Source organism: Acipenser ruthenus, chromosome 13, assembly GCF_902713425.1.
Source record: "Acipenser ruthenus chromosome 13, fAciRut3.2 maternal haplotype, whole genome shotgun sequence".
Taxonomy (NCBI): domain Eukaryota; kingdom Metazoa; phylum Chordata; class Actinopteri; order Acipenseriformes; family Acipenseridae; genus Acipenser; species Acipenser ruthenus.
The window spans coordinates 23884692-23907019 of record NC_081201.1 but is presented as its reverse complement, the minus strand read 5'-3'; the positions used below and the strand labels follow the sequence as shown (position 1 = coordinate 23907019).

The 22328-nt window shown below is 36.1% G+C and overlaps 1 protein-coding gene across 1 annotated transcript; it reads left to right on the top strand.

The window, feature by feature from the left end:
- Positions 1-1285: 1285 nt before the first annotated feature.
- Positions 1286-21977, top strand: LOC117418364 (broad substrate specificity ATP-binding cassette transporter ABCG2). The gene is made up of 16 exons (XM_034031321.2): positions 1286-1444; positions 2519-2824; positions 11502-11561; positions 12804-12918; positions 13917-14069; positions 14650-14807; positions 15113-15264; positions 15478-15603; positions 16092-16366; positions 17562-17644; positions 18485-18574; positions 18925-19049; positions 19832-19986; positions 20312-20401; positions 20520-20638; positions 21014-21977. Exons 2-16 carry the CDS (start codon positions 2535-2537, stop codon positions 21159-21161), a joined length of 2139 nt encoding a protein of 712 aa, XP_033887212.1. The 5' UTR covers positions 1286-1444; positions 2519-2534; the 3' UTR covers positions 21162-21977.
- Positions 21978-22328: the final 351 nt, after the last annotated feature.

Below are 22328 nucleotides of genomic sequence, written 5' to 3'. Positions count from 1 at the left end.
ATGATTTAAATATACTTACACATTTAAAAATGATAAAGTTGAAGTCTAGGAGCAGCAGTAAAGGTTCAGTACAGTCCCGAATTGCCAGCACACAAAAACAATATAATTCATGAGTCAGGCTACTGAATCAAGTATAGACCATTAAAACCAACCACTGGGGGTCTGAAGCTCAGACCAAAAACCTGTTCATGTGTTTACAACAAGCTGGATCCATCTTTAGTACAAGAGACCAGTGATAAAAAACAAGATTTGAAAAACCTTGTTCATGACACCTTTATAAGAATAACGTTTAACCCTTTCAATGTTAACATAAGGGTTCTGTATAGTAGTGAGAAAAGGCAAGTAAGAAAAATAGTGCATCAGCTGTATTGTTATGCAAGTGAGCACAAGCATGTTTTAACATTTGAGGCCAATGATTCCTCAACTGTAATTATGCAAGTTTAGGGTTCTTAAAGTACTGTGGGACTTTAAAGTCTCATTTACCAAAATAAATGTTCTCATATATATATATATATATATATATATATATATATATATATATATATATATATATATATATATATATATATTCAATAAAGGAGTTCCTTTTTTAATTGTATGAGTTAATTACGCATTTTTCAGTTCAACAAAAATAATTCAGCACTGCAAGGAGTGTGTGTTAACATCGTTAGTTCTGATATTGGTGTATAGGAAAATGCATATTAACACACTTATTACAACACACATTAATCTATTATTTACTTTTACCATTTGTATTATCTAGCATATTTGAATAAGTGAGCACAAATCCAAAATGTACCAGTAGACAAACATTTTGTTTTGCCAGTAACAAGATTTCTCAAATGTTGCACTTTTATCTGTGTACTATTTAATCAATTACCAACTTATAATGTGTTTGAAGTTGTTTAAAATCTGTAAATTAACTTTTAAATGTAATTTAAATGGTATATGTGAATTCCAAATTCCAAATTCCATTCATCCTTTGGAAAAGTCCCTGTAATATTAACTACATAGAACAAAAAACGACGACGTAATGTGCTAATATTCTCGAAAAAAAAAATAATAATTTTAGAGAAAGCTTTCAGACATTCAGTATTTACTGCACAATTATACAACACCACCTGATGATAAAAAAAACAAAAAAAAAACAGACGCTTTATATCTTTGCCAAATATAGGGTTCTTCCGCTTTACATAATTTGAGGTTGTATAACTTTTTTTTTTTTTTTTTTTTTCACTGACACGAGCGAGATCATGAAACATGTAATCTGACACCAAGTCCAGGCTCCAACCTCTGCCAGCACTGGCTGGGAGTCAATACAGACACCAGCAGTATATATACAGACGGGGTTACGGTACAGTACAGTATGGATTTTTCATCTTCTTAACAGGCACAGTTAAGAAAAAGATTGAGTTCATAAATTATTCCTAATATCGCCATATCGGTAAGTTATGTTTTGCAGGAAACAAGGACATACGGTGTGCATTTTTGTTAAAGCAGAACTTTAAAAAGCTTAACTAAAAAAAAAGAATGATATCGGTTATTCGTTTTTGTATGATACTTTACCGTTTGGTTTACTGAACACAGCAGCCTACTTTCTAACAAAACTGTTGTTTTTGATTGATTGTTTTTTTAATATATGTTTTAGTTATTTTGCTTGTATCGTTTCTGTTATGGAAGTCACCCCGTAAGGAAAGGAAGACCACCCTTAAAAAACTTAACTGTTAATTGCCTGTTTGTTTCACATTTTATTAGTCGTGTCTTATTTCAGTTACCCAGACTATTTTGATTTGACTATATTTCAGGAGATATAATGCATATGCTATGTAATTGAAATCCAGCTGTATCTGCAATTATTTGGGTGTTGAATAACAGTGTATGCATGCTTTGTGTGTTTGTGTCTTTTTGCCCTAACCCTTCTAAATCTTTTATTCTCGTTTTTCGAGAGGGTATTGCTGCAGAGCGCAGATTGGGTGTTGAATAACAATGCATGCTTGCTTTGTGTGTTTGTGTCTTTTTGCCCTAACCCTTCTAAATCTTTTATTCTCGTTTTTCGAGAGGGTATTGCTGCAGAGCCCAGACTCGCACAGCGTAGCTCTCACAGGGTAGAGCTGCGTGCGCAACTCGTTGTACTAGACGTCATCATTATAGGCTACAGCCCGATCACATGATAAGGGTGATGAAGGTTCTGTGCGAGCCTTCGTCCTGCAGCTAGATACTCTTGCGTTTTTCCACACCAAAACTGTAAATACTAGCCTACGGGGTAGCAGTGATTTAACTTACATGCACTAACTTAAAACAGAGTAGCATAAACAAGGTTATTTGCTGTACAGTATGGATTTTTGCTGTACAGCTGCAGCCTGCAAGTAATTACATTTAACCCTGCTGATTATTCATTTTAGATTAAATGCCAGTGCTGTTATACAAAGTTAGATTGTTAGAATTTAAATATATATTTTTTTGAAAATAAAGATTTAAAGCGTAAGGTTTTTTTTCTTTTTTTTTTCTTTTTTTTTAGATCGTGCCTGGCCAAAATGGGAAGTAAAACCAGTAAACAAGATCTTTCTAATACTGGTATCCCAGCTGCAGAAATAATTTCATACAACAACAAAGTAGGGGATATCTCGGCTTCAAACCACAGTGTGGTCTCTGTAACTGCAGAAGAGGAGGATACATTCCAGCGAGCTGTGCCGACCAGAGAGTCACTGAAATGTCCCAGTGGCTCGGTGGTCAGCTTCCACAACATTCAGTATACTGTCAAAATGTCCAGCGGCCTGCCCTGTAAACGCAAAGTCGTGGAGAAGCAAATCCTTTTAGGTGTCAAGTGAGTATGCAAACTGAAATCATTGAAACTCCAGCACTGGGTCAAATTGAATTAATAATCTTATATGTGTACACACTCACTTGTGCTTTATAATTACATAATTTAGAAATACATTTAAAAAAAAGACAAACGTTTCAACTAGAAATCTTGTTCAATCTCTCTTTAAATACTTCTAGTCCAAACGTTTGTAATGAAATGTATTAAGTTTCTTTTAGTATGTCTAAATTAAGCACTATGGAGAGGTTAATAGTTATGGATGCTTTATGAATACTGTCTAAATCAAAGTTTCTCATGCGTCCACGAGCGTGATTTTGTGTGGCCACAGCAGCTCACAAATAGCCCACCATCAACTCCTTAATTAGTGTCGCTATGCTACTTACTAGTGCCCTACCTGATTCGCTGCAGTGAAAATCGCTACACAGGAAGGTAAAGTCATACCATAAGATGTGTTCTTTAGTGCATAAAATATACTGTGTAGCTACACATAATAGTACAGTGTAGTGCTGTGTTTTGTCATGACTGGTGGGCGTAGGCGGCAACGCAAAGCGGCTCTATTTTTAAAACGGCTTCAATATGAAAATGAAAAACAAACAATCAGATACAACTTCATATTTTTATTTATGAACATCATACATAACATTTTCAGAGCAGAAACACCGTATTTACATTGAAAAATAAACTTTTTCTTATTTTTTTCAAAAAGAACGCATATACATAAACATGAAAAACTGTAATAAAATAAACTTTACGCAATAAACTTCTGTGTAAACAAGTGTAGAAAGCTGTAAATAACTTGTAAATAAAACATAAATAACTAGTTATAAAAATAGCATGAAACAAAAATATAACATAACTTATGCAACGTGAAAGCGCTTTGAAACAGAGTTCAAAGACTCTGTCTGTCTATTCAGAGTTCTATTACAGCTTTCTAAGTACAATCTATGCAGAAAATGCTTTTCAACTGTACCAGTGTCTTTGTCACAGACTGCCTTTTAACAACGGGTGCATTCATCAAAAGTTCTGTTTTTAAGGCATTTAGCAACCTGGCATTGTCTTTTATTCCATGTGCCAGTGGGCGCAGTGCTGGCTGGAGGTTGAGGGGCATTTGCCAGCCGGCTTTCTTGTCTCTTATCAAAATATTTGTGCTGTAGCTCCAGGGCTAGCTGAAAAATGAAGTCCCTCCGGGAGATTGTGTTCCCGGTGCACTCCTTGTACAAAACAAAAGCCAGGTCCAAAACATTATAAAAAAACAGTCACAGGCCACCTGTGAGGACCCCCTTTAACAGAATACAGCCATGCCATTTGATCCAGTATATCCACACCGTACTTCGTTGCGTTGTAAAATGCAACAGTGTCTGGCTTTGGTTTAGCATCAGTCCCGATGGTCACTGATCTGTGCAGAGAGCTTACAATACGCACATTTTTTTAATTTTTTTGCACCGTCACGCTCAGGGTGCCACAGTCGTTCTGCCTGAGAAATGTAGTGTAAATAATAATAATACATTATGTGTAGAATGACTTTCATCAGTGTTGCAAGCACTCAACAGGATTCCTATAATACATTATTTCACAATGACTTTATTACAAAGCCCAGACTAAATTGTCGGCTATATTGTATTGATTTCAATATGCCACATAAACTGCAACTGTTGAAGAAGCAAGTGCTTATAACTTATTCATTTTTACGATTCTGCAGCTGAAACACTGTATGGGGTATTTAATTCAAATATTTAGTAACTCTTAAGAACGGACATGCACAAGATATTAACATACGCAGAGATATTTAAATTTGAATTGCAAAAGCCATGATGAAGGAGAAAAAGAGGAAGGAAAAGAGAGTGAGCACAGGCAGGGAGAGAGAGAGAAAACTGGGCAGACAAAAGTGCAGGAAGCCAGGAGTGGCTCTAAGGACCCCAGCAATTCAGAGAGGGGTAGTCATGAGATGCAAACTTAAACTCAGGGTGATGAGTTGCTGGCTCAGAAAAGTAGTGCTGAGGCAAGTGTGGGTGAGCTGACAGTCTGTGAAAAACAGGGCAGTGAGGACGGGGGAAAGTCTGCTCCGACCATAGCTGGTCGCGCTGTAGAAGCAGAGAGTGCTAGTGAGAGACCTGGCTGTAGCAAACAAGCACAGGGTGTCTGTGGAGCTGAAACTGAAAACAGAGATTATTTTGAAAAGGGTATAAGGAACACACAAGATTAACAGAAGGTATTGAAAATCCAGTAGAACAAATGGAAGAGGAAATAGTAGGGTCAGATTTTGAATTTAAAATTCTATAAAGAAACGGCAGAGGAAAAGGACAGCTGATGGAATTGCAAAGAAAAAAGTAAATGTGTCAAATGATAGTGTGGCTGAGCTGAATACAGCTCCTTAGCTTAAGCAGAGTGAGGCGACAGTGCTGTGGAGTGTTAGTGCTGCCTGCAGGGCTCCAGAGGAGAGCTCAGAGATAGACAGTGAGGAGTCTGACATCAGATTCCTCTCTTTCTGGAGCAGGGTATAGCATTAGCAGTATAAAACAGTTTTTAGAGATTGCAAAAGGCAGAAGAGGAGTTTATGTTCAGGATCATTTTCCAACTCTTAAAATGTTTCACTTTATAAAAAGCCTCCGATTCTAACCTCACCAAACAGGAGCACTGGCGCTTGAAAAATGTAATCACAAAAGTAAACAGTTGAAAAATGAATGCTTTTTAAGTGGATTGGAAAATATTAGTTTTCTTTTCTGTGTGCTTGCTGTTTTTTTTTCCTGTTTGTTTTGATCAATTTCTCTACCTGTTATAAATGCTATTACAATTGGATCCATAAACATCAATGGGTGTAGAGATGAGCTAAAGAGAGCTGCTTTATTTGAGGATCTTTGTCAGAAAAATTTAAAAGTGATCTTTTTACAAGAAACCCACACTGATATTAAAAATCAAGTAGATTGGGCTAGAGACTGGAAGAGGGAGATTGTTTTTAGCCACGGGTCCAATTATTATTTGTTTATTTAGCAGACTCCTTTATCCAAGGCAACTTACAGAGACTAGGGTGTGTGAACTATGCATCAGCTGTAGAGTCACTTACAACTACATCTCACCCGAAAGACGGAGCACAAGGAGGTTAAGTGACTTGCTGAGGGTCACGCAATGAGTCAGTGACAGAGATGGGTTTTGAACCGGGGACCTGCTGGTTACAAGCCTTTTTCTTTACCACTGGACCACACAGCCTCCTATCCAATGTAAGCGCTGGGGTGGCCATGTTATTTTCAGAAGGTTTTAATCAACAGTCCTTTGATGTTATTGAGGTGGTGAAAGGATGGCTGCTTAAAGTAATGTTTATGCCCTGAATGATGGTAGAGAACGGGTTAATTTTGTAAAGATTTTAGATCAGGTTTTAGATGACTGTAATGGTGAGGACAGGGTGTTTTTAGCAGGTGATTTTAATTGTACTTCAAATCATTTGGAGGATCGTAACCATCCCAAGTCACACCCTCAGTCTGCCAGAGAGCTTGCATTGGTTTTAAACAAACACGATTTGACTGATGTGTGGGAAACTTTTAATGGTCCAAATAAACAGTATACCTGGGTTAAATTTAACAATAATGATGTGTCCATGGCCAGATTAGACAATTTTTATACTTTTAAACAGCATTCTAACCTGGTAAAAAAGTGTTTTATTTCCCATTCTGACCATTCCCTTTTAAGTATAAATGTATTGATACCCTCTCTGAAACCATGACAGTCCTACTGGTATTTTAATATTCAGCTTTTAAAAGACACCCATTTTAGAAGTGTATGGTTTTTTTCTGGGAAAGGTGAAGAGAGCAGAAGATTGTTTTTACTTCCCTACTTCAGTGGTGGGATCTGGGAAAGGTGCAGATCAGGTTGATTTGCCAACAATACACTGCTAATGTAACAAAGAGGATGACTGAGACTCTGGAAGAGCTGGAGGGGCGTGATGGAGCTTCAGGGAGCTCTGAGCTCTGATCTGTCGATATGCTGTGGATTTTTACTCTGAACTGTTCACAGCAGAGGCTGTAGGACATTCAGAGGAGACCCAACATTTCCTGGAGGCAGTGCCAAGGATCTCTGAAGATGAAAAGGAAGTGATGGATGGGCCTTTAATGCTGCCGGAGCTCTCTCACACCCTCCAGGGACTGAAAGGGGGAAAAGCTCCAGGAATGGATGGACTGCCAGTTGAATTTTTTAAAACTTTCTGGCTTCCATGAAAACCATGGATGAGGTTTAATCCACAGTGAAAAAAAGTATAAATGCCGTCAAAACAAGCAGTGTACCAGTTTGCAGAGAACTACAAGCCCCTGGCTAAATTTGCTTTGTCCCTGTTCCCTACTATGGTGCTGTGTGAGAGTTCATTCAGGGCTCTGCACTTTATGAAAAACAAGTACTGAAACTGCCTAAGTGAAGCAAGCTTTGCTTTTAGTTTCACAAGGAACCGGCAAGCCTGCAGACCTTCCATTTAAAGAACTGCTGAACCTTTGCAAGTAGTGAGTCAAATCTGCTCGCAGTCCACTAACAGCTTTTGGCACTCTGTTTCATGAGGTTAGAATTAACCGTTTAATTACTATAGCAGATTTTATTTTTTATCATAACAACGTGCATCGTTTATTTTCTATCCAATATATTGTAGTTCTGAACGTTTTAATCTCGAGATCCATTGTGAAATTTATAGCTTATTTTTTTTAAAGATAGAATTTCTGGGGTGTTAAGTGATCACAGGTTTAAGCAGAATCTTTTTTTTTTTTTTTAACTAAAAACTGTTCTTATACTAACTTTGGCTGTTTTTTTACTGTGCAAGTTTTGTGCAAATAAAGTTTTCATAAATGTCAAAGTTTTAGAAAGTTTTAGGTTACTATTAGTTTTTTGTTTGATGCTGTATTTATGGGCTTGTTTGCATATTTCTATGTCCTTGTTTAACAAGGGTATATTTATGATTTGTTCTGGGGTTTTACGATGTAAAAGCATTTTTCAATTCAGCTCTGAATTGTGCAGCAAGTGATTGATTGTTTTATTTTTTCTGCTGACGCAAACACCCAAGTTTTAGCTGTTATCAGAGCAATAATAATACAAAATAAACCTTGCAAGTACCAGTTTATTGTTAGACGGGCCTTGGAATTAAGATCCAGTAGAGAGAGTGCGTATGTCTGCATATTCTATACTTATTAAACAATTAACAAATTATATTTGGGAAAATTTGCAGTGCGGCTACTTTGAAACCACTCTGAGGCCACCAAAGAAAATTGTTTGAGAAGCACTGGTCAAAATGCAGGTGGCGTTCCCTAATTCTTGAGGCCTAGTCCTGGGTAAGGCCAATGTCCATTCTGTAATTTCAAATTTTGAACCGACATGGACTTAGAAATTATTTCAATTCTAGAAACAACACGTCAATGTCTCTTGTCAGTTACGGACTTCGTGAGCAAGGTACAGATTCTGTGTGCAATGGCCTTCAGAGGAAAAAAAGAGTTGGTGAAGGTAGTGAACAAGAGGCTGCACATCAGGTTTATAACTGTCCATCCAAGAGAGCCTAGCTTGAACATTGGTAGATATGGGCTGCCAAGGATTAGGGTTGCCTCGCCCTCTGGAAAGCAACATCATTCACCCTTTCAGCAACAGTTCACATGGGTTTACTAAAGGTGACATTGGGCTACTCCCTTAAATACATTGTATGCATAGCTGAAAGATTGTCAACATTAAAGGGAGGGACCAAGGCTGAATGCAAGGTTCACATGCATTGGAACAGCAGGCATGGCCCGGCTTCGTTTGTTTTAGTTTTTCAATAGAGATATCTATAGATAGTTAGAGCTAGTTGTATGGTAACCCTAAAGTGATTGTAGCTAACAACATACTTCCACAAATCGTACATATGTCTCAAATGTGAAGTTTTGAAAGAGACACATGTTGTAGTAACACATTTTTATTTTAAAATACTATATATGGTAAACTTGGTTAAAGAAATCTCTGTTTGTAAGACCTGCTTTCAGTTTGTGTTTTACTTAACTAGTCAATTCACCTCAAAGGGTGAAATTGTCCCCACATCTTTTAATGGCCTCTTTAATAGTAGTACTATAGTATAGATTCTACTGTATTTGGTAGAACGGTCAGGGTGTTTGCTGTTAATTATACTGTCTTGGTCTTGGGGGCATGAAAGTTGCAAGTTTTTTTGGTCTTCAAGGCAATTTACCCTGTTGGACTTTACTTACCAAGGTGTATGGTTGTACTGCAGGGTTATTTGATCTTAAATCAAGGTAATGGTTGGTTGTGTTGTTGACTTTCTTGTTTGTTACTATGAACTCCAGGACAATATTACTCCTGAAAAGATCACTTCATTGTGAATTTGAAAGGATTCATTAGTGGTTGTAAATGTTTATATTAGCCAGATAAAAACAAACAAAAAAATGCCATGGTCTTTTAGATGAAGTTTTTATTTAAAAATAGGTGTTATCCAGACTTGATTTACACAACAGAAAATTCATGAATTCTCCCTGAATAAACAAGCTGCCCAAACTATATAGAATTTAGTTAAACAGAAGGTGCCAGCAGGTCAGTATGCTCTGTTTATCAATTTCCCTAAAGCCAAACATTTTCAAAACATTCTTAGTTTCAGTCTATATTTCCATGTGTCTTTTCTTTTTTCTTTTTTTATATATAAAGAGGCATTGTAATGGAATATGTTAGAACATGTCAAGTTATATGCCTGAAGGATAATATATTCATATTTCCAGTTTCCATTTTAGGCTTTAAGGCAGGGGAGTCAAATTGCATTTTTCTCTTACTTTTAAGGTATGGTGTCAGTGATTTGGAAGATCTATACATTTGAGCCATTGCAATAATTAATTCTATATTCTTAAAGAGAGTAGGTGGGGCTGACTGAGTTAAAAGGTCACACTGGATCTCAGACTCAAGCTCACAGCAAGTTCAAAGATTTATGGATTTTAGCTGTAAAGCCTCGGGTAGTTGGCTTCTTGGAAGCTCAACTGCTGGAGGAAACAAACATGTAAAAAAGGTAATATTTTCAAATAGTTTACTCCAATCTTAAATAAACACCAGTATTTTGGAAGGAGACTTTACAAAACAAAACTAGTATCAAACATCTAAGTAATCTTAAAAAGCTTTTGGGAGGCATTATATAAGAACTGTAGGTGTGAGCCAGTATGGATAGCAGCAAGATGTAACAAAGATTATTTGTTTAATTCTCAGAAATTTCAAAGGAAACTATCCACGTGTTTGATACCCTTGTGATGCTAATATTAAAGAAGACGAGGTTCAGCAGTAGTTTGTTTTTTTTAAACATAGTGTTTCAGTGCTGTACAGACGTTCTATGTCGTTATCCGTTTCTCCAGTTTCTCTGAGATATGAATGTACCAGCTTTACATATTTTTTTTTTATGTATTCTCATTTTGTTGGTCATTAATGAACAACTCTGTACTGTGGGTGTTGTCGAGTGATTGAAAACAAGACATTTTGTGTTTGAATTGAAAGTGATGGTCTCGAAGAGTCGAATGGGTCCTCTAGAGGAATTATCACTTTTTGACGTCACTACTGTGGTATTATGCCTTTTTTTTAGAATGGCTCAGGAAGCAAATATAGCCTTCACATATATATATATATATATATATATATATATATATATATATATATATACAGCTCTGGAAAAAATGGTGGAGGATCAGTGATGATCTGGGGGTGCTTTAGCAAGGCTGGAATCGGGCAGCTTTGGCATGAATCAAGCCAAGTACAAGGTTGTCCTGGAAGAAAACTTGCTTCCTTCTGCTCTGACAATGTTCCCCAACTCTGAGGATTGGTTTTTCCAGCAGGACAATGCTCCATGCCACACAGCCAGGTCAATCAAGGTGTGGATGGAGGACCACCAGATCAAGACCCTGTCATGGCCAGCCCAATCTCCAGACCTGAACCCCATTGAAAACCTCTGGAATGTGATCAAGAGGAAGATGGATGGTCACAAGCCATCAAACAAAGCCGAGCTGCTTGAATTTTTGCGCATGAAGTCACCCAACATCAATGTGAAAGACTGGTGGAGAGCATGCCAAGACGCATGAAAGCTGTGCTTGAAAATCAGGGTTATTCCACCAAATATTGATTTCTGAACCCTTCCTAAGTTAAAACATTAGTATTGTGTTGTTTAAAAATGAATATGAACTTATTTTCTTTGCATTATTCAAGGTCTCACAACACTGCATCTTTTTTGTTATTTTGACCAGTTGTCATTTTCTGCAAATAAATGCTCTAAATGACAATATTTTTATTTGGAATTTGGGAGAAATGTTGTCAGTAGTTCATAGAATAAAACAAAAATGTTCATTTTACCCAAACACATACCTATAAATAGTAAAACCAGAGAAACTGATAATTTTGCAGTGGTCTCTTAATTTTTTCCAGAGCTGTATATACACTGAAATAGTGATATTGATCAGACTTGGTCAGACTTGTTAATAATGGCTGAAAAACATTATTTCAGCAGCATTTATTTGCTTTCTGAACATGATTGTTTCCAAAAAAAATATTTTTTTTGCATACTGGTCCATTTCCTGTTTAACAGACTAGTTTGTATTACTGTAGTCTGTAATCAGCTGATTACATGGGATACACCACCATTTGTTCACATATGAACAGATAGGTATTTTGAATAAGTAATTCTTCTGTAACCACACCTTCTCTTTTTCTGTAGTGGGATAATGAAACCTGGCTTAAATGCTATCCTTGGCCCCACAGGGAGTGGCAAGTCTTCGTAAGTATCCTTCCAGGTGTTAAAATACTTATTAATGCAGGAGCTGTCTCTTCATCGACATTGTTTTCTCAAAGACTGTGCACTTAGTTTATTCACTTTGTGTCTGCAGGGGCAGCACTGGTCTATCTCAATAGTGCAAGCACCAATACAAAGAGAGACCTATGTAGACCATACTCAATCAGTCACTGTATTCTCACAAAGCTATATGTCATGTCATATTTAGTTTAAGTCCATGACAATTTAGATACCATGGTATTAGCTCTTCATAATTTGATTTATCAAGCACAGAGCTTTTTTCTTGTACACTGTAACATTGATTATAGATGCCTTGTAAAACAGCATTAAAATAAAAGATTTTCTTAAAGAAAACTGCTTGTGATCATATTTCAGGATTTGATCCAATGTTGAATAGAAGTAGTAATGTATAATTTCTGTAATTCTCTTACATTTACAAATATAACAATGGCTTATCAATACAAAACTATAGATAGAGCATGGTGATAGATATTCATGCTTTGAAATCAGTTTTTAAACTTTGTGAACAGCTTCTGGTGCCTTGATGGAAATGCTGTACTGTAATTAATACAGACTAATTTGGTAACATTTTCTACGTAATTGAAGCCATTAATATGATTCATAGTAATGAAACCTTGTCACGGTTGTAAGACGCCAAGACAAGCCTTGCCTATTCTATATATATGTAGAATAGGCAAGACCAAAGCTATTTTCCACTCAGGGGCAGCAGTGTGGAGTAGTGGTTAGGGCTCTGGACTCTTGACCAGAGGATCGTGGGTTTAATCCCAGGTGGGGGACACCGCTGCTGTACCCTTGAGCAAGGTACTTTACCTAGATTGCTCCAGTAAAAATCCAACTGTATAAGTGGGTAATTGTATGTAAAAATTGTATGTAAAAAAAATTAATAAATAATGTGATAGCTGTATAATGTGATATCTTGTAACAATTGTAAGTTGCTCTGGATAAGGGTGTCTGCTAAGAAATAAATAATAATAATAAATAATAAATGTACTCTAATTAACTTCATACTTTCCTTCAAACTAATTGACCTTTTACATGCAACCAACTGTATTTAGTTTAAAACCATTTATAACTTGAATCGGATCTTCTTATCAAAAATAACAGTGAGCGTTTAACTTTTACTAACATAGTGCATGGTTTTAGTTTTGCACCATCAAAGTCACCCAGAACAAGCCTTGTTTTAACTGCTGCAAGCCCTCATTCCAGGTTGCTGGATGTTCTGGCTGCAAGGAAGGATCCAGCAGGTTTGTCTGGTGAGGTGCTGATTGATGGAACACCACAGCCTTCAAACTTCAAGTGCATCTCAGGCTATGTAGTCCAGGTAAGTGATTTACATTAGCATGTCAACAATGGAACTCCCACGGCATTTAATATTTTTGAAAAGCTGGTCACCATGACATATCAACGGTATGTACAGATTATTATAGAAATATTATCTAGATATATGCAAAAACTTAGTTGGATGGGTGAATGGACAGGCAAACCCCACCTATATAATTGATACCTTGATAACTAAAAAAACAAAGAAAAAATAAATAATATGAATACCAAGTTTCATGACAATTGGATAAAGTGGTTCTCAAGATATATATATTAAGGGTAATCTGTGTGGTGTGACATACACATGTAGTTAAGGATAATCTGTGTGGTGTGACATACACATGTAGTTAAGGGTAATCTGTGTGGTGTGACATACACATGTAGTTAAGGGTAATCTGTGTGGTGTGACATACACATGTAGTTAAGGATAATCTGTGTGGTGTGACATACACATGTAGTTAAGGGTAATCTGTGTGGTGTGGCATACACATGTAGTTAAGGGTAATCTGTGTGGTGTGACATACACATGTAGTTAAGGGTAATCTGTCAGTGTGAAATACACATGTAGTTAAGGATGTACAACCACCTTCATCATATCCCTAAATAGAAAATACTTTATGTCCAAATGGGTTTAAACTGATACCATTTTAAAGTGGAAAATAACTCTTTAGCAAATTTCCAAAATCAGCATATAAGGGAACAACCTTCTTATATATGTACAATCTATTTTTAAATCCATGAAGGGCATTACACCTTTAAATGTGTTTAAAAAAAATGTATGAGGGAACTACACCTTTAATTGGTTACACCTGTAGGTTATGAGTTGGACTGCTGTAATGAAGCAGAGATGCTAATACTCTCTCAATCTTGGCAGCCATGTTGAGACATTTTAGCTGCAGATGGTTGTAAAGGTGGTATTTCTAAGCACTTTACACAAATAAAGTGGGCTCAGCTGTACACATTCTTAATATTGCTGTCTTGGTTTTCAATCTCCAACAGGATGATATTGTCATGGGCACCCTGACGGTCAGGGAAAACCTGCTGTTCTCAGCGGCTCTCAGGCTTCCCACCTCTATTACCTACAAGGAGAAGGAAGAAAGAGTGGCAAATGTTATCTCAGAGCTCGGGTTAACAAAAGTGGCTGACTCTAAAGTGAGTAGATTTTTAAATTCTTCGTTGTCACCAGCAGAAAATAAAATAATAAGCTAGGTGATTTAAACACCTTAGTATTGTACTGACACTGTAGATCTAATGTTTTGAGCAAAAACATTCGCAATGCTAGTCTTTGCCAACCATTAAACTTCCCTTGACTTCATTTTGCCGCACACAGCACTAATGTGATACCAAATGACTATTCCATTCAATTTGCGAGTCTGTCAGGCATTTATACTTTGTACTACAGTGATTGTTACAGTATCCAAATTGCAACCCAACCCACCAAATGGTCTCTCCATAACATTTGAAAGATATTTTCAGAAAGTAAAAACGCATCAAATAAAGTTACCATTCCAGCATTTAAACAATTCAGACGTTTGTTTGAGGGATTTTTTGGACCTAGTTTCTTTTTTTCTTTTGAATTGTAATACGTTGTTTGATAACAGTTTGGAGTAAACAGTTTTGAGAATCTGGCCTTTAGTTTGACATTCTTTCGTCAAGTACCAAATTATGTGCTCAAACATTTGTTGTGATAGTCCAATGGAAGTCTGTTTATGTGAAATGCGTGTTCCTTCAGGTTGGCACAGAACTGATCAGAGGCGTGTCTGGAGGGGAGCGAAAGCGAACAAATATTGGGATGGAGCTGATAACTGAGCCCCCTGTCCTGTTTCTGGATGAACCAACAACAGGCCTGGATGCTAGCACAGCAAAGGCTGTACTTATACTTCTGAAGAGGTGAGGCGCACATTGATTTTTTTGGCTATACTTATCATAATATATCCATGTAGAGGTTATGACACAGAGAAGGCATTATATCAGTGATGTGAAATACATTCTTGACACTTTGCAGAAACATTTGTTACATTAAGTGATTTCACATTTTGTAGATGGGACCTAATTGTACTTAAATGGGAATGACATATAGATATTAGATCGCAGGTTTCTGCACCTGCGACAAGTGGATATTTGGGTTACTAAAACACCTAATACTGTCCTTGTTATAAAATGTGACAGTGATCTGAGCTGCTTACATTTTCTAGGCTTTCACGAAGAGGGCGAACTATCATATTTTCAATTCACCAACCCCGTTACTCTATATTTAAGTTGTTTGATAGCCTGACGTTATTGGCTTCTGGGAAAATGATGTATCATGGGCCATCCAAAACGGCATTGGAATACTTCACTTCTATTGGTGAGCATTGTTTCTAACATTGTACCAGATTGAACATTTAAAAAGTTTTTCTACAGAATGTGCTTCTTTCAAAACAACATATATGAGAACTATACACGGTAGCAAATGAAAGTGCATAACAGGTAAGGTTTTTTAAATGCTTTTGTTCGCTAGAACCGCTTAGAAGTAAATTACATTGCTATAACTTTCAGTGATAAAAAGATTTCTTTGTAGGTTATGAATGTGAATCCTTCAACAACCCAGCAGATTTCTTTTTGGATATCATCAACGGAGACTCTACTGCTGTGGCAGCAAGTCGAGCTTTCGATACAGATGATAAGAATGGAAGTAAACAAACTGGTTAGTGTTTCCAGGGACTACAGATGTGCTGAACTTCAAGTATTTAAATTAGGTAGTGCAGATTACTGCTGCCCTACACTATTACTAAGATTTAGAACAGGTGCCTAGATTTAATACAATTCTAATGTCATATGCTACATATCCCTGTGTATAGGGATGGTATATCATGCAGTTTGGGCTGCTCATACTTTGAAAAAATCATAATAAAACACAAAATGTATTAAATTAGAATAAATTGCAAAAACAAAACTTGTGTTTTCTATGCACAGGATGACATCTGTACACCGCATAAGATGCACAGGGATTTTGAGAAAGCATTAAGTCTGCATTCGAGAAAGATGGACTACATACAGTATTTAAGAAACCGTTGATGTTAAACTTTATGATGTTAAACATTGATCTCTTTGGAAACACTGGATCGCTCACTCAATTTTACATTGAAATGTTGTACAGAAATAAATGCTTTCCACTTGAATTTGCATGTGCAGAAAGTGCCAGTGAAAATCCAGACACCATTGAAATCCAAGATCCGGAACACATTGACAAAAGCTTAGTGGAAAAACTAAATGAGCAGTACATGAAGTCGACCCAGTACAGCAAAATGCAAGAAGCCTTGACAAAGATTGAAGCCAACAGGGGGGAGAAGAAAAAGAAAAAGCTTCAGTCGATCACTTACGCCACTTCATTCCTCAATCAGCTTTACTGGGTTACCAATCGCTCCTGCAAGAACCTGGTGCGCAACCCACAGGCTTCAGTTGCACAGGTACAGGAAAGGCTACAGACATGCAGGTTAAACCAATGGAATTGCATAGCTGTATTCTACAGGGGAGTTTCATTTAATCCACATGGGAAATGTATATCTTAGCAAATTCCATTTCATAACTCAACTTTCATGAGGACATTTTGGAGCATTGTTTATAAACAATAGCTCAGGCAAGTTCAATTTGTGCATTAAATAGGGCCTTGTTTCTACAATACAATCAGCAAAAGGAATGCAGGGTTTGAGCATCAAGCTTAGAGTGAGTAAAATCATTTACAGTTGATTTGTTTTTAAAATATAGTCACAGTTGTTAATTTTATGTTTTATGTTTAGTATGAACATGGTGTATAACACTGTGATAACAAACTAATATGATTTTAGGTATATACATGTTGATATAGCTTTAAATATCAAAGGTCATCTGGTGAATCCTGGTGTTTACAGTGACAAGCATATTTCAAGGGTAGAGTGGTGGGACTTTAGCCCCTGCTGCTAAAACTACCTTTGGGAAAAGTAAACAAACAGGACCTGCTTTTTAAAAGCACAGAAGGCATTATATTTCAGTGTGAAGATTAACTTGATTTTGGTACATTGCAGCATTACCATATAATGTAATGCTCAGGTTCCATCTTAGTAGTTTTATCCTGTCAACAGAACACCTCTATGAAATTACAGCCTTATGATGTTTTGGCAGATTTACAATATATGTATTATACGTTTATAACATAGGTATTATAAATCGCATGTTGTAATAATAATAAAAAATACGTATAGCGCCTTTCATCATAACGATTTCTCTGCAAAACAACATGATGAAATCCATCAAAATGCTTTACAATAAAATAAAATGAACACCATAAGCCAGAGTGAACTAGTGTGTTTTAAGTTTGTAATTAATATATTTAAGCAGCAAACTTTTGGTGTAACAACACCAAAGTAATGGCCACCAAAAGTGGCTTGTTGAAAATTTGGCACAACCAAGAGGCTAGTTAACCTGTGCTGGCTCCTTGTATCTGTCCTCCTCCATTCAGGACCAGGAGTTAGGAAACTCCATTGTAAAACCAGGACCTGATCAGAGGGCTTGTTACAAAGATAAATCAAAACAGTATTACCAGTTGTGAGATATGTTTACAGATAACTTGGATGTGACGTGAAGCTTGTGCGGTTTTTATGCTAATGAAGCTTGCATTTCTTGCAGGTTGTAGTAACAATCGTTTTGGGTGCAATTGTTGGTGCAATCTTCTTTGGTGTAAAACTAGACCCCAGTGGAATTCAGAACAGGTACAGTGTGCTTGTTAACTTGTATAACACAGTCTCTCTAACATTTATACAAGCAGCAGCAGAAACTCTACAGCTTCATTTTTGAAGGAATGTAAACTAACTGCTTTCTGACAAAGTGCACATAGTTAAACTATGTAAACATGAATTCCACAGACACCATATATGTATACAATCTACTGTATATAAGAGTGAATGTCATCCAATACTTTCATACAAGAATATCTTTTTAAGGATTGTTATTTTTTTATTCCTTTTTTTAAGTCTCCCAGGGATGTTTGATTTTATTAAAGAAAATAATTCATTTCCCAGTTTTTTGGGTTAATACCAGAGGTAACTTGGGGTGACTTACAGAAAACTAGCTCACCTACATTTATTCACAGTGAATGCTGTGAATAAAGCTGATAAAATTAACCTGCAAAAACACTATTCAGTATGTTAAACAGACAATCACGTATTGCACTAAAATAATTCAGTGGGCCACATTTTTGGTGAAAAAACTACCTATACCTATACTTTGTAAAATATGGTAATTGTTTGTAAAAAAAAAAAAAAAAAAAAGTAAAAGAAAAAAAAAATACATTTATTTTTCTTAAATGAGATTCAAAAAAAGGCTTTCATAGCATTTTCTCTGTTGTTCTGTGCGTATGGAGAGTGGTAAAATGGTCAGCAACTTATGTCATACAGTGCCTATAAATATATTTGCACCTTCCTACAGATAAACATGCAGTTTACAAGGATATGTTTGTTTCATTAAAGTGTTATATTTCCAACACAGACTATACGCCTTCAAACCTTAAATGTATGCTACAACAAGGATTGTAACTGATTTTTTTTTTTCAGAGTGGGCTCTCTGTTCTTCCTAACCACAAATCAGTGTTTCTCCAGTGTGTCTGCTATTGAACTGTTTATCAAGGACAAGAAGTTGTTCATGTAAGTAAAAAGGCCTTTTCATTGCCTGAGTGTTTGCATTTTTACCATTGAAGAATGTAATTACTTTTCTTACAATTGCATAATTGAGATATAAGTAACATAGGCTAGGTCAGTCTAAATTAACACATGCTAACATAGGCTAGGTCAGTCTAAATTAACATAGGCTAGGTCAGTCTAAATTATCATAGGCTAGATCAGTCTAAATTAGCCAACAGCCTGCATTACATATGGCAACTGGAACATCATGGTTTTCATTCACCTTCCCATGACCTGGTGTCAGCAGCATTTAAAAATGGAAAAGCACTCCTCCATTTGCAAATCTTGAATTATGCCTTTTTTTAATACCTTAGACACCAGTATACCAGTGGTTACTACAGACTGTCTGCCTACTTTATTTCAATTCTGCTGGGAGACCTGATTCCAATGAGGACAGTCCCTGCCGTTTTGTTTTCTGTCATCACCTACTGGATGATAGGTGAGTATCCGTGACATCCTTGGTATTTCTTTGGATTGCTAATGTACACAAACATTGCATTTTATGTCAATATGAGAGCTGTAGCCAAATTCTCAACATGGTATTGTTTTTGTTTGTATCCCAGTCATTCTATTTCAGGAAGTCACATGAAATAGAAAGACTGCTGTGTAGGATTAAAATAAGTGTGAGGATAACTGGTCAGTTTTACTTTACTAATTGTCATGACAAAAAACCTAAACATGTTTGATCTTTATATAGGAAAAAGTATTTTAGAAGTAGGTTTTACTAAAAACATATTTCATGAGCTTCATGTCCTATAAGTACACAAACATTTGTCTACTTTATTTCTTTGAGTTTCTCACAGTTTTAGCTCAAAAGGAGTTGAATTCTGTGTTCAGTGTCCTTAAAATAATTTAATTGTTTCAAAACTTGCATATGTGGCACCCAGCTCATGTTACATGTCCATTATCTGGGTTACTGGGTTACAATGGTACATTAGCCAGCTGTATTATCCCATAGAAGGAGTTCTGGACCTCCACATCACCAGAGGGGTACCTGGAACCTATCCCCTTTGGGAGAAACAGGGACTGCATAGTGTGTGACATCTTGTTAGTAAGGTGAAAGTATCCTTTAGGATATCAGAAACTACATAATTGATACATTAATATATGTATACTTTTAATTTTGGCATGATGCCTTGTTGAAATGCTCGACTGGAAAGTATCCTGATTTTTTTTTTAAGTATTTGAAAAGACTGTGTATGATTTCTTTTTTCATTGCAGGTTTCCAAAGATTGGCTGGAAACTTTTTCTTCTTCATGCTCACACTGGTGATGGTGTCGTACACAGCTACCACAATGGGTCTTGCTATCAGTGCAGGGATGGATGTTGTTGCAATAGCAAATCTCTTCATCACTATTTGTTTCGTCTTCATGATTGTAAGTACAGTCAGGCACGTCTTCCAAACATGTCCAAGTTTAACATTTATAATTCTTAAGCATTACAACAGAATCTAATCCATCTAGTCAGCAGAACACAGGGAATTCTTGCTAATGAATGCTTTTTAAATCTTTATCAAAGAAATCTAAGTCATTTTTTTTAAAACAAAAATGAACCTGTTATATTATAAAGCTACCACTGGCAATAACATTGACTTTGCTTTAATGTGGTTGCCGACTTCCTGAACTCCTTATGTTCCTTATTTTAAAAGTTACATTTGTTTAATTGTAGTACTAGTTCGACTTTCTTTATTTCATCTTTCAGATATTCTCTGGTCTTCTAGTGAATCTTCCATCAGTCATGGGTTGGTTGAATTGGCTGAAATATTTTAGCATCCCAAGATATGGTTTAACGGTGAGTTCACAAGCTTAAAATGCTTTTTAATACTACGATTGTTATAGTTGTTACAGTAGTTCAGATTGTCTGTGACGCTGTAAAGTGTGCTCATTCTGGATCATTGCTTCTTTCACAGGCACTACAAGTGAATGAGTTCAGAGGTTTATATTTCTGTGACAGTAAAACAAACAACAGTACATCTTTCCAAATAGCTATGGTGAACTGTTCAACGAGCGCTTCAAATTTTGGGGGAATGTAAGTCTGTCATATTATGATCTTTTTCACCATTTCTTTTTTAATCATCCCGGAATGCATTTTGGTAACATCTTAATATCTCAGGTTATATAAATACTTCAGTTAAAATGTGCCAGTAACCATGAGCTTGTCCCGAGATCCAATATGGCTGCCATATTACTCTCATGTGATATTTCCCTTTTCAGATGATAAAGGCATACACATATGCGTCTGTAAATGCATTTCTAAATTAACTTTCAAAATACAATGTGTGACACAGAGGTTTACTTTTTTGAGTGGAACAATGGTAAAGCACAGGCAATCACGGTAAATTACATAAAAGTGAAGCATACACTATGACTGAATTTTAAATTATCCGCTTCATTCTCTACACAGATGCTATGGAGAGGCTTACCTCTGCGGACAAGGCATTGGGTACAATGACTGGGCAATGTGGGAAAACATTGTTGCTCTTGGCTGTATGATTATCATCTTTCTAACCATTGCTTACATGAAACTCAGTTTCATGAGGAAATTCACATAGATATTGGGTGTTTTTTCCCCTGATTAAATATTTTAATTGCAGGTAAGAAATAAGAAAATGTGTATACAAAGCAAATTCAAAAACACAATAATAAATTAGTTTAAGATAGCTGTGATATTTCATACCTGTACCATATTTATGTCATACAGCTTGACAGACTTGACCGTCAGAAAAAGACTAGCAGTATTTTGCAAAAACGGTGGAGTAGCATGCATTAATTTACTGGAGATTTAATCACAGCTAAAAATTCGGAGCCTGTCATTTATTTAGCCCCTGTTATTTATGGAATAATCAACTAGAACGGCTACTTTGTATTTGTGGAGAGAACAAATGTGTTATTTTTTTTTAGTTTAAACTTAATATTAAGATTCTGCACTTTATAGCAGTAGTTTGTGTTATGAAAAAAATACATTACTTTCTCCATAAATCTCTTTTACTTGGAAATTGAACTAATTGAAAGCATATATAAAAGCCTAACATTATTCCACTGAGCAGTTGAACTTTTATTTAGTATGAAGCTGCCATGAGAAGTATTATTCAAATACAAACCAAAACTTAAACAATACTAACATTAATGGAATGCAATCTGATATTTTGCATTCCAGACAGTGTAATCTGTAACTGTAGTTTTGTTTGGATACCAAATATGATTCAGCATCCATGTAGGATTTCTGCTGTACATTTATAACAATTTTCACAGCAATTGATCTGTATATAATGTGTTTATTGTTGTACATAATGTAACATGTTGGGAACTGGATAACTTTAATTTGTACATTTTTTCACGTTTCATTCAATAAAATGTTTAAAAATAAATATTGTGTTTGATTTTAATCCGTTCTGTCAAGGACGGATAATCCTCCTATACTCTTTTGGTGTACTATCTATCTCCAAGTTAACAGTTACTTCAGGGTATAACTTTAAATGTTAATGAGCATCACTGAAAATAAACCAGTAATTGTTTCCTACCACAAAATGAATACCACCAAGCCAGTTATGCAAGTCTACATCCAGATTCCACAGCCGTTTGTGGCATTGCTGTTGCTGCTAGATAGACATCTGACTTAGGGCAAGACCAAATCAAACCCTGATCGCTCTTGCGATAGAGTGTTTATGCGATAATATCGCTAGTTTCCATATCGCATTTTCTTCATCACGAAACCAAAA

Bases quoted from the DNA above. Each gene is read 5' to 3' on its own strand.
- LOC117418364 (XM_034031321.2), top strand. From the start codon at position 2,535: ATGGGAAGTAAAACCAGTAAACAAGATCTTTCTAATACTGGTATCCCA. The intron at 15,604-16,091 runs GTTAGTGTTTCC...TTGCATGTGCAG, and splicing joins GAATGGAAGTAAACAAACTG to AAAGTGCCAGTGAAAATCCA. The intron at 19,050-19,831 runs GTGAGTATCCGT...TTTTCATTGCAG, and splicing joins CATCACCTACTGGATGATAG to GTTTCCAAAGATTGGCTGGA.